This window comes from Polypterus senegalus, chromosome 18 (genome assembly GCF_016835505.1).
Source record: "Polypterus senegalus isolate Bchr_013 chromosome 18, ASM1683550v1, whole genome shotgun sequence".
NCBI classification, from domain to species: domain Eukaryota; kingdom Metazoa; phylum Chordata; class Cladistia; order Polypteriformes; family Polypteridae; genus Polypterus; species Polypterus senegalus.
Window position 1 is genome coordinate 9,221,151 of NC_053171.1, and position 12,552 is coordinate 9,233,702.

General features: G+C 42.3%; 1 protein-coding gene across 2 annotated transcripts in view; it reads left to right on the forward strand.

Annotated features, from left to right (window-relative positions):
- kiaa0586 (KIAA0586 ortholog) overlaps positions 1-12,552 on the forward strand; it is a 215,379-nt gene that overhangs the window by 152,451 nt on the left and 50,376 nt on the right. For both annotated transcript variants that reach the window (XM_039741637.1, XM_039741636.1), the window contains exon 17: positions 8,962-9,048. In XM_039741637.1, coding sequence (XP_039597571.1) covers positions 8,962-9,048 — 87 coding nt within the window. The remainder of the gene's footprint in view (positions 1-8,961; positions 9,049-12,552) is intronic.

Genomic DNA, 12,552 nt, shown 5'->3' on the forward strand with positions numbered 1-12,552 from the left:
CGCTCTCTCTCTCTTGCTCGCACACTCACACTCTTTCTCGCTTGCTCGCGCTCTCTCTCTCGCTCGCTCTCGCTCTCTCTCTCTTGCTCGTGCACTCATGCTCTCTCTCTCTCTTGCTCTCTTGCTCGCACACTAACTCTCTCTCTCGCTCGCTCTGTCTCTCTTGCTCGTGCTCTCTTTGTCTCTGAATGCTTCCTATACAATCACAATGCGCGTCGTACACGGGGAAAAACGATTTTCGAGATTTTCTTTATAAAAATTAGGGTGCGCATCTTATACGAAGGCGCGTGGTACACAAGTAAATACGGTATATAGCACCACAGCTGATTCTAGGTTAAGAACGTTAGAGACACTCAACTTCTTCATTCTGCTCGTCATTTATCTGCCAAGGTCTCATGCCAGTCGTGCTGTGCTACTCATGTGAGATCAAGTTGGCCTCTCGAGACCACTTCACCTCCGTCACTATTATTAATGTTCTGCTGAGCAGATGGAATGATATACGGACTAGACTTAGAAACATGAGTCAGATAACAAGCTAAGTTCATAGCCGTAATTTCACACAGGGCAGACAGTGAGACATGGTGGTTAAAACTTTGGACGTTGGACTTCAGATGTCCGTTCCCATCACTGTGCGCTCATAAGCTTGTCACTTTACCTCCCAACTGGAAAAATCTGCTTCTGCATTCAAAACGTTGTCCCTAAAGCCTTCGCCCCATCTTTTTTTTTGTCTGTCTTTCTTCTATGCTCAGAATGACCTAGAAAATTCCTGATTATCAAACAGCATGGTTGCTAGGCGACTAAAAATAAGGATGCATTTTGACAGTTGCCTGGAAGTTTTGTGTCATTTTTGCTCGACTCATCTCCATATGAGACATTCACACAGCTGTGTGGTCGGCTTCAACTCTTCACTTTAAGTCAGTCCACTTTGTTGTGTGAAGCAAAGCAGCGACTGTTGGGCAACACCAGGGCAAATGTTGGTTGGTTGGGAGCATATGCTGATAGCGCGTTGCCGCAGCCAACCACACAACATACCTGAGTGCAGCGGGTGGCACCTCAGCACCACATTGGAACAGTGTGATGATTTTTACGGTGGCTTTGGTGCCAGTCCTGCCACCAACCCCCCCCAAGGTTTCCCTGTAAGTTGGAGGACCTGCTTGCATGGCTGGATTCAGACTAACGTCATACTCGGGAAGAAACAATTGCAGGTTAATGGGTCTCTCTTAATTAGGACCTGTCATTCACATTGGTGTCTGCTCCTCAAAAATGACTTCAGCCATCAGGTTGAGGCACCTTTGCATGTGCAAACATGTAACCAGGAATTCATTATTCCAAGATGAATAAGCTGTTTGGCCCCCATGGTGCAGCCTGCTGTTACTGAGTAGTGTCCCATATGACTCAAGTTTATCACCCAATGGGTTCCATGCACCAATGAGTCCTTTGATGGATTAAGGAGAAACTTGGGAGCACAGGACTGTCTGAGTCAATGGAGTTGGCCACCATCTACTTCACACACTTCTCATTCTTAAGAGTCCCACAGACTTATTTCAGTGGGCATCATCAAAAAGTTAATTTATTTCAGTAATTCAGTTCAAACTGTGAAACTCCTATATTCTATAGATTCGTTACACACAGAGTGATATATTTCAAGCCTTTATTTCTTTTCATTTCACTGACTATGGACTACAGGCAATGAAAACTCAAAATTCAGGTGTTATGGAAGCCCAGGATGCTTTGATCGCCATGGGCCTTCAGCTTGTCTGCATTGTTGGCTCTGCTGTCTCTCATCTTCCTCTTGATAGGTTCTCTATGGGGTTTAAGTCAGGCAAGTTTGCTGGCCAGTCGAACGCAGTGATACACACCATGGTCATTAAACCAGGTATTGGTACTGTTGGCAGTGTGGGCAGGTGCCAAGTCCTGCTGGAAAATGAAATCAGCATCTCCATAAAGCTTGTCAGCAGAGGGAAGCATGAAGTGCTCTAAAATGTCCTGACAGACGGTGGCACTGATTTTTAACTTGATGAAACACAGTGGACCCAAATCATCGCTGACTGTGGAAACTTCACACTGGACCTCAAGCAACTTGGATTCTGTGTCTCTCCACTCTTCCTCCAGAAACTCTGGACCTTGATTTCCAAATGAAATGCAAAATGGACTTTCATCTTAAAAGAGGACTTTGGACCACTGAGCAACAGTCCAGTCCGTTTTCTCCTTAGCCCAGGTAAGATGCTTCTGACGTTGTCTCTGGTTCAGGAGTGGCTTGACACGAAGGAATGCTGTGACAGTTGTAGCCCACGTCCCAGATACACACGTCTGTGTCTGTGTGTGGTGGCTGTTGAAGCACTGACTCCACCGCAGTCCACTCCTTGGGAATCTTCCCCAAATTCTTGAATGGTCTGTGCATCACAATCCTCTCAACGCTGCGCTTATCCCTGTTGCTTCTGCACCTTTTTCTGCCACTTAACTTTCCATTAATCTGCTTAGATACAACACTCTGTGGACAGCCAGCATCTTTAGCAATGACCTTTGGTGGCTTAGCCTCTTTGTGGATGGAGGGTGTCAATGACAAGTCAGCATGATTGTGCGGCCTGCTGAACCAGACCGAGAGACCATTTCAAGGCTCAGGACCCCTTTGCAGGTGTTTTGGGTTAATTAGCTGAGTGGAGTGGGACACCACGAGTCTACAATAATGAACTTTTTAACAATATTCTTATTTTCTGAGGTGCTGAATTTTGAGTTTTCATTACACGTAAGCCATAATCAGCAAAATGAAAAGAAACAAACACTTGAAATATATCACTCTGTGTGTAATGAATCTATATAATGTATGTAGTTCACAATTTAAATTGCATTACTGAAATAAATGAAATTTTTGATGATATTCTAATTTATTGAGATGCACCTATGATTTCATGAAAGAGCTGCCATAACCCTCATACAGCCAGAATCAAGTATGGTGGCTTCATAGGGCAGAAGGAGCTCTACATGAGTTAACAGACATCACATGAGTCCTTCCCGTAGATGATTCTTGTGCTTGTTGAGGGTTGGCATGGCAGAATGTGGACCAGCATTGTTGGCCAACACTTTGGATGAGATGAACACATGAGTTTGGAGTTTGTCCTTTTAGGATCCTCAGACCATTATAATCCACATAGCGTCTCCAACATAGGCACTGCAGTCTGGTACCCCAGGGTGATGCCATTTTCTGGATGCTGCATGAGGGCTTGTACCCATGAGGGAGGAAGATGGAGAAAATCAAAATATCACTGGACAAAATAAAATGCTACATGTGAATCCTTATAGCAACAAACCAAAAGGTCAAATAGGGGAAGACCATGAGAACCGTGAAACAGGAGAGGCTGTTAAAGTGCAAGAATCAGGAAAGCTTATGGACTTCAGGTGAGTCTGCCATAACTGGCAGTGCCAAGCAATAGAAGAGGAATTTGAATGCAAACAGCCTGGCAAACTATGTGGGTGTGTTTGAAATCCTTGCAGGACCCTTCGTAGTTCTTCTCCAGTCAACCAGTTTCTCTGATTTGTAAATGTACAAACTTGCAATGGGCGTGAGATGACGGGTGCTGCATCTTTCACAGGAAGGCACTGCAGATGGTAGCAATTACAGAGGAATTCACCTTGTGTAGCCCCAAGCACAACACTCTTTAGATGTGGACCCATCTTGCAAAACTCCCCTGCACCCATGCAATGTTTCCTCCCAGCAGACATTTACTGTAAGGGAAAGCAGATGGAGTTTTGTAAGTTTGTAACAGAGGTTAGTCGGCACCCCAATTCTGAGGCCAATGCCTTCAACTGTCCCCTGCTGAGCCTGGGATTGAAGTGTCTAAACAATTCAGTTGGTGAGAAACAATGGGCCTCCATCACTTGGCTAGTCATTCTTGAAGCAGTGTCTCCAATATCTCTGTCCAATGAGGATTAGTGCAGGCCATGTGCCAGTCTGGTTTATGCCAGTCCTGACAGAATAGCACCTGTGATTGCTAACTTGCTGTCCATCTTCCTTATGTTGACTCTTATTTTAACACACCTTACAGTGCAACCTAGACACCTCATCAGTGAGGTAACCTGGGGTCATCGGGTATTTCGAGTCTTTCGACATCATACACCCTTGCCCATGCGCCCCAGCCAGGGTCGATCTCTCCCAGACTGGTGTCTAGGTAGCTAATGTGGTCTACAGATCGCTTCTTTTGATTTACAGCCATCTTGATGCTTTCTCAGGGGCATCATTGATGTTCCTGATGGCTCTCTTATAGTGTAGGCCCCTGATTGAGCTCTTTGAGAGGCCTGCAGGGTGACTGTTCGGTAAATCCTAGATTGCCAAGCTCAGTCAGGTAGCAACGGGTCTTCCTTCCCCTGCTTTGGAATTCGCTTAAGAGCTCCTTGTGCTTTACCTCTTTTCCTGTCAAACGCCTCTCCCATCCGGTCTTCAAAGGGCACAGTCAATTCCAGTAGGACCATCTGCTTTACACTGAAAAAAGTATAACATTGATGTTGTTCATTCAACGTAAATTTTCTCTTTCAAGCAACTTAAGATTAGTCATTTAGTGTTGCAGCTTGAAATATTTGGTTTCAGATCTCAATCAAAGTATAAAAAATTGTACCAAATTAAGTTATGGTGGAGGGAATAAACGTAAAAATCCTATTTCATTTAGCTTAATATTTTAGGTTGTTCATGTGCTGTGTTTGAGGGGCCGTTTATATATTCTTTTGGTCAAACTTTCCAGTTTGATGGCTTTCCAACTGCCAAAAAAGAAGAACAACTTAAAAAATAGATTTACTTCAGTAAAAAAAAACAAGTGAATTGCACCCAATCACTCTAAATGATTTGCCTCAACTTAAAAATTGTGGGATCCATAAGCTAAAAAGAATTATATTGGTTCAGCTTGAAAATATTAAGTGTGAATCATCACATTTTTTTTGTCAGTGTAGTACTTGTGACATAAGAACCATGTCAGGCCTGAGTGAGGTCACAGCAGTGGTATCTAGGAATTTCAGCAGTCTCCCCAAGTCGACCTCCAGCTGCCAATCCTGGTCTGTTCCCAGAAGTTCCCCCTGTTAGATATGTTGTGGCTTCTCTCTGTTGGTGCCTACAAAGAGAGATCCCTCTGCCAATGGCCTCTGAAATAACCCTCAGCATCTGGTCGTGGCACCACCGATAACGTTCCTCTCTCCCCAGGGCTTAGAACTTGGAATATGTTCCACAGATCCTCATCCCTGGCACAGTGGGCTTCTGTCAGTCCCCAGGAGAAGAGATTAGTTGGAGTCGAGAAGACATTGTAAACTGACTGGATAACTCTGACCATATGATCCTCCAGTCCATTACCTGCTCCCATCGACTCCATGCCCCTTGCTGTCACATCCCAGCCATCCTGCAGGTTCGGGTTTCCCCCACCCCTGCACTGTCCCCACTATGGTATGAGTTGTTTCCTGATGTTTTTTTTTCACCCCATGGTATCATTTGTGGTTGTCTTACAATCTTTATTATTATTTTCCATTTTTCTGACGCCCCCTTTTTTTAGAATAAATTATAACTTCTGACAGATTTTTATTTATTGTTTGAGTGCTGTGAGCCACAGGTAGGAAATGATCTAGAAGAGACCCAGGGCTTTAGATGCTACACTGCTGCCCTCTGCTGGAGGACTGTGTCACTCGCTTCTACTGATTAAATGGAGTGCAGGCCTGTAAAGAGGACGCAGTTGAGTAAGTGGGCCGTTGACCAGTGAGAGAAGCACCCGACCATGTGGAGTGGCGGCCTATGAGTGAAGCGTGTCAATACTTAGGATGGAGACCTCAAAGGCTAACACCGGTAATCCTTAAGCAGGAAGTGAGTGGTACCACACAATGGTAGATAGTTACATTTATACAGCGTCTTTCTTTATACAGACAGTAGGGGAGCCACTGCACTGCCACCAGTGTGCAGCATCCACCTGGATGCGGTAACGGCAGCCATTTTTCACACCAGTACACTTGCCACACACTAGCTATTAGGTGGTCAAGAGGTAAGAGCAATAGTTAGCCAGTTAAAGACAGAGGATGACTAGAGGGCTGGAATGGACAAGATCCTGGTGGGCAAGTTAGCCAGAACATTTTAGTTACAACTCTACTCTTCTCGAGAGATGTCCAGGAATCTTTTCATGACTACAGCGAGTCAAGACCTTTGTTTTTTGTCTCATCTGAAGGAAGGCTCCATTTTTAAAGCACAGTGTCCCCGTCACTGCACTGAGGTATTGTGATCCACACACAGGCCTCAGGGTAAGCGCCCCCTGCTGGCCTCACCAACACCTCCTCCAGCAGCAACCTAAACTTTCCCTAGTTGGTCTCCAGGGAAAAAGATAAGAAGACGGGATGCTACACAGAGGTAAACGTGGCCCTGCTGTCCCAACTTTTTTGTGACGTGTTGCTGCCATCAACTTCAAAATGACCTTATTCTGTTCTGTTGCAATGGTACATTTTCTCAGTTTAAATGTTTGATATATGTTTTTATGTGTTATCGTAAATAAAATATGGCTGTATGAGATTTGCAAATGACTGCATTTACATTTTACACAGTGTCCCAACTTTTTTGGAATTGGGGTTGTATTACGAGGGACATTCAAAATGCTTCCGCACTTTTTTTTTTAACTCTTTGTTTATTACGAATTTCAAAAACAAATGACATCACTTTTCTACATAGTCACCTTCCTTTGTGATGCAATTTTCCCAGCGTTGTACCAAATGTTTAATGTTCAATTACTGCACCTCCTGCCTACGAAAGTGCAAAAACTTTTTGAACATCCCTTGCATTATTATTATTATTGTTCTTTTACAAATCTGCTGTCATCTATTCATAGTTATTTATAGAGAATATTAAAGATCTAAATAAGGGTTCTTTTTCTGGAACCATCATTTGGATACCGTAAATATACTTACATTTAAGTTCACCCTCAAATAAGTCGGTGCTTGATTTTACCGGATAATTTCCAGTATTTTATAATGTCGCTTGTAGAAGTCGAATGCGGAAAACTCACGCTGTTGGTCCAAGAGATTACGATATGCTAACGCCCACCTGAGAGAGTCACCACGGCGTACACGGCCTTTCTTTTCTATGTATTGTGCCTACACGACCACACGGTAATACTGAACTATTCCGAAGCGACGTTTGCACTGTTTTGTGTTTTTTGTATATCACACCCTCATACACCTTTATCGTAAGAGCATCCCTTATCTACGATGGAGCGTTCAAATCAGAAGAAAATATGAAGTTGGTTTTAAATTAAAAGTCGTTGAAGTAGCGAAAGAATTTGGTAACTGCGCTGCTGCAACAAAATTCAATGCATCTGAGAAACTGGTGCGAGATTGGAGGAAGAAAGAAGATGTAAAACAATAAATAAGTGTCGTATTTTTGAACGAGCGTATATATCAGGGTCTCATTTTATAATTGATTTTTCGGGTTTCAAGACCTGACTTATACGCGAGTATATATTATAGTTGTTTAAGGAACCAAAAATGGTTCCCCTATAGCAGCAATTTTCAACTGGTGTGCCGTGTAGAAGTCCACAGGTGTGCCATAAGATTTATAAACAAATTAAAAGACTTTTTTTTTAAAGAAATATACCATTTTAATTGATTTATATATCATTTTAATAATATTCATGTACTATATGTGAAATATAAAACAGTGTAGTGAGAAGTCAAGAAAAATGACCCCTTTTATTGGCTGACTAAAGAGATTACAGTATGCAGGCTTTCGAGGCAACTCAGGCCCCTTCTCCAGGCGAGATGTGATCAGTAAATGTGTGATTTCATGCATTTATAACCAGTTTTCTGAAGTTGTTAAAAATTTGTATACTAAAAATTATTTTGTATAATCAATTTATACAAACATTTACTTCAGTAATGTATTTATTAGGTTTATGTTGCCCGCACTGCGGTGGGCTGACGCCCTGCCCGGGGTTTCTTTCCTGCCTTGCGCCCTGTGTTGGCTGATATTGGCTCCAGCAGACCCCCGTGACCCTGTAGTTAGGATAGAGCAGGTTAGATAATGGATAGATGGATGTTGCGCGCACACCGTGCTCGTGTGATTATTCCAGTGAACGCGTCTTATTGTCGAGCACATCTACTGCCCTTATTTATCCTCCATTACGCTGTGGCAGAACTTGATCGCACATACACATGTATTATAATAATAATAATAATAATAATAATAATAATAATTCTTTACATGTATATAGTGCTTTTCTCACTACTCACTTTACAAGAAACACGCATTGAGGACCTGGCACACAAACCTGTGATCTCCTTACTGCGAGACAGCAGTGCTACCGCTGTGCCACCCGCTCATAATACAAGTAAAGGTACCTGATAATTTTGAGTATTATTTTTTTATTACAAAGTATCAAATAGTTTCAAAAAGATTTTTTTAAAAAGCCACTTTTGACCTTAAAGAGTATTTAATTACTATTGTTGTTTTTATACGTCAATTAAAATTGTACCTTTTTTTTTTTCGTCTGATCTGCAAAAAATATATTTTTAGTGTGCTACAGAATTTTAGTAATTAGTTTATGTGGGCTAAGAGCTGATAAAGGTTGATGGTCGCTGCCCTCCAGCATCGTTCTGAATGTCCACTTTTGCCACCTTTATTTGTAATTATGTACTTAAATGATGACAGGGTAACAACTTCATGAATATGTCACCATTTTAAAGCTTCTGTCACTTTTAGAATTTATGTTTTCTATTCTGTTAAAGAAACAGGCACGATATTGAGTAATGACAATATTTTTATTAAAAAAACAATAAATGTGATTTCTTTTTTTTTTTTTTTGCTGTGGCATCAAATAGGTATCAAGTATCATAAAATTTCACGGGGTGTTGGTATCAAACACATAAATTGTGGTATTGTGCCGTGCCTAGGAGATACCGTCACTTGATGGCTGGCGGCAGCACTTGACTAAAAAATTATTTTTCCGTTTTCAGTCTCCTGTCCAAACCCAAACGGAGATGGACGAAGAGCCAGTCGGCTTTCCCGGAACTAATTTTGTTGCTGTCATTGATACCACACAGGTAGGTCACCCATTTAGTTCCTTTTGTTTTAGTGGGGGTCAGATATTCATTGAGATTTAAATAACATAATTATGACACCAACAGCTTTCTAAACAGCCAAATGAAAGCAACTGTAACTGCAGTAGTAACAGTAAAAGTACACCTCCACTAACCCACCTGTTTAAAACGGCACGGCGGAGACCATTCTGCAGAACCTAGGAGTGAAATGCAGCCCACACATCAGACCCCTCTGAGCCAGAATTTAAGAAGCAGGAATAAATGAATGACGACAATCACCGGGTATCCAGCTCCGTAGAATTTTCACAAGATTACACCGTTTTGTTATGTGTGACGCAGACGACCCGTTGATCTCCACCGCTTAGAGTTTTAGGGTAGGTGATCCCCCTGCCAAAGCTCAATTGGTCTTTCGCTGACTGTTGCAAACCTCAAGTCCGTAATCTTGGTGTCTTTTTTGACAGTCTTTTGAGAAACAGATTAATAACTCCGTAGTCAAGAATTGCTTTTTCCCCGCTTCGTTTTTTAGCTAAAGTCAAACCTTTCTTTATCTTATCTACTAGGGATCTTAAGAAAGCTACTGCTGCTTTCATCTTTTCTCAGCTTGATTACTGTAACTCGTGTTCTCAGATCAGCAAATCCCTGATACGCAGGTTGCAGTTGGTTCAGAGTGCCGCTGCCCGTTTTTGTTCGGTTCGGTTTCTCCAATATTTCCTTCTTTACACTGGCTGCCTGTAATTTTCAGAATCAATTTTAAACTTTTTGTTGCTAGTTTTTAAATCATTACATGGGTCTGCTCCAGCCTATTTAACTGAATTGCGTGTTTTACAGCAGCCATCCAGAGAACTGAGATCTACCGGTCAGATGTCTCTTGTGGTCCCTCGTGCTAAGTGTTAAACTAAGGGGGGCAACTGCTACACCGCGTCATTACATTCAAAAGTTCCCTTCAATTGAATTGTAAAACGAGACTGAAGACGCATTTCTGTCCTCTAGCTTTCAGTGACCTTCTACTCTTAGTCACCTTCTTTCTTTTTCTTGTTTTATTGTATTTTATTTCTGTTTGTCTTATTTGTGGACATTGTATGTTTAAATGGCTACTTTGGCTACTGAATTACCGATGTTGTTTTAAATGTGCTCAATAAATGAAATTGAAATTGACAAGACTGAAAAATGAGGATTGCCAAGATGCAACAGAGATACAGGGAGAGTCACTCAAAACAATCCCCGAATATTCTGTCGTAACTCCTGTTAGGATGGAGCAATCTGAACCAAAAAAATCCACTCTTGACGTATGTGTAATCGATTGCAATACATGCGATGCTGGAAGTGATTTTTTGGCGTTCCATGTTCCTGAACGTATCGGCAAGCCTCTCGGCGGGAATAGCAGCAATTTTACATTGGATGTTTTCCTTCAAATCTTCCACAGTGTGAGGCTTGTTCCGATTTGAGCAGACCCCAAAGAAAGAAGTCTGGTGGTGTCAGATCCGCCGACCGTGGTGGCCAAAGCCCCTTTGAAATTACCCTGTTGTCGAAGAGAGGACTCAATTTCTGCCCTACTCCTTGCCGCCCAGAGTTGATTGTTTGCTTTCAGTTGCACTGGGATGCTCCAGGAATAGCAGAACGAATAGCAAGGATTACAGCTCACCACAGGTGGGAGCCAATGAGCTTGGTGAGCAACGGAGAAGGGGATTATTTACACCAGATTGAGTTTACAAGTACTTTTTGGGGGGTGATTCTTTAACCATCTCAATCACCTGAAGACTGCAGCCCACCAATGGTCACCGTCCTGTCTGACTGAGCTTGAACAGTTCTCTAATGACGAGTTGGCAGCGGAGATGTGCAAAGATGGTAGAGAAGAATCCCAACAGACCCAAGACTGTAATTAATATCTTCCTGTACTTTGGTGCCCTCTATGATGCTATGAGCAATTTTCAGTGCAACCATCCAGCTTGTGCTTCTCTTGTCAAATGATGTATCCTAATGGGCGGTTGTCTCTTTTATCCATGCCAGGTGGAAGGGGAGGAGCTTGGTTTGGGCCTGACATCAGACATCTTCTGACCGTTTTTTTCTCTGTTCTAAAGTGGGAAACGGGGGACTGAATGAAAAATATTCAGACGTGGGCATCAGTGGGATTTGGGCCCTAGGAACCAAATTACTCTAACTAATCTATGATATTTCAGTAATTATTTACCACTCTAATGCTGATCTTTCTGATCATAAAATAGATAGATAGATAGATAGATACTTTAGCTTATTACGATACAATTGACAAGAGGAATTCATGATTTATTGCAGAATTACAGTATTTGAGGGTTCCTCCTGGAGTGCTTTATAAACTAATCGGCACATCGTCATCTCCTAAGTTTCGAGTTTGGGATTTTTCTGTCCAGCTGTTTCTGCTCTAGACCGTCCTCAAGAATCTGTGACACACACACACACAGACATCATCGAAATCAGGGGACCCTAAAATGTCGAGATTCATCATAAACCGCAGACTGAAATTTTTGACGAATCTGAAGATTTTTCCACTACCCCCATTGATGACAGGGTGTGGGTGGGGCACAAATCAATAATGCTCCACCCCCTTGATATACCCCTGGCGTACCCGTGTGTGTGTGTGAGAGAGACAACTGTCCACAAAGTGTTTCCTACTTGAGAATGAAGATATCTTGTGTCTTGTCTTTTGACTTCGGCAATGAAGCCAGCTTTCTTCCAGCAGAGTTCCTTGTCTAATTTGTGCGGCGCCCTGTCTTTACATGCAGTAAACCTTCCATGTTTCTTTTTGAGGTGCTCTGCATGTTGTTTTCAGCCTCCTTTGCGTTTTTAATTGATGCTGCATGTCATCTATCATGGTGAGATCGTAGTGTCCCCATACTCCACTTGGCGATTTCCTTCTTGTTGCTCCTGTTGTTGCTTCCTCTGTGTTGCATTGATCTCAGGTCAACACTGAATTGTATTCTTTCGGCGTTATCCCGATTGTCTTCAGTCTTACATTGCACCTTTCACACGGTAGGTGACATGTCCTCCGGCTGGTGGCCTCTTGGTGTCGTGTTTGTATTTCCTGAGGTATCGCTGAGGTTTAAAGCTTAAATTTCTAACCCGTCTCAGCCGCTCATCTGTACTTGTGTGACGCCGCTTGTTGCAGAGGTGACACACATGGAGTGGTTGGTCGGGGGTTATCGTTAGCAACCGGCCTTTCTTTTATTTTTTTTAATCTAAAGAAATGTATTTATTTGATATTTTTAAAGACTTTCCAGCAGATTTGGGTTCTAATAAGTTTTCTGGACTTGCACATGAGCTACTTGTTCTCGATGTTATACTTGATGCTGTGTAGAATTTGGACTTCAGAAAATAGTGTATAACAAAATATAAATATTGATGCCACCTTGCATTTTTACAAAGCTCATGGTGGCAAATGACGTTTCAGGACGCCAGCCAGCCAGACATTGAATTTATTGTTAAACAAGGTGAGATTTGACCAAACACAGCAGCAGGAAAGTTTTTTCCATC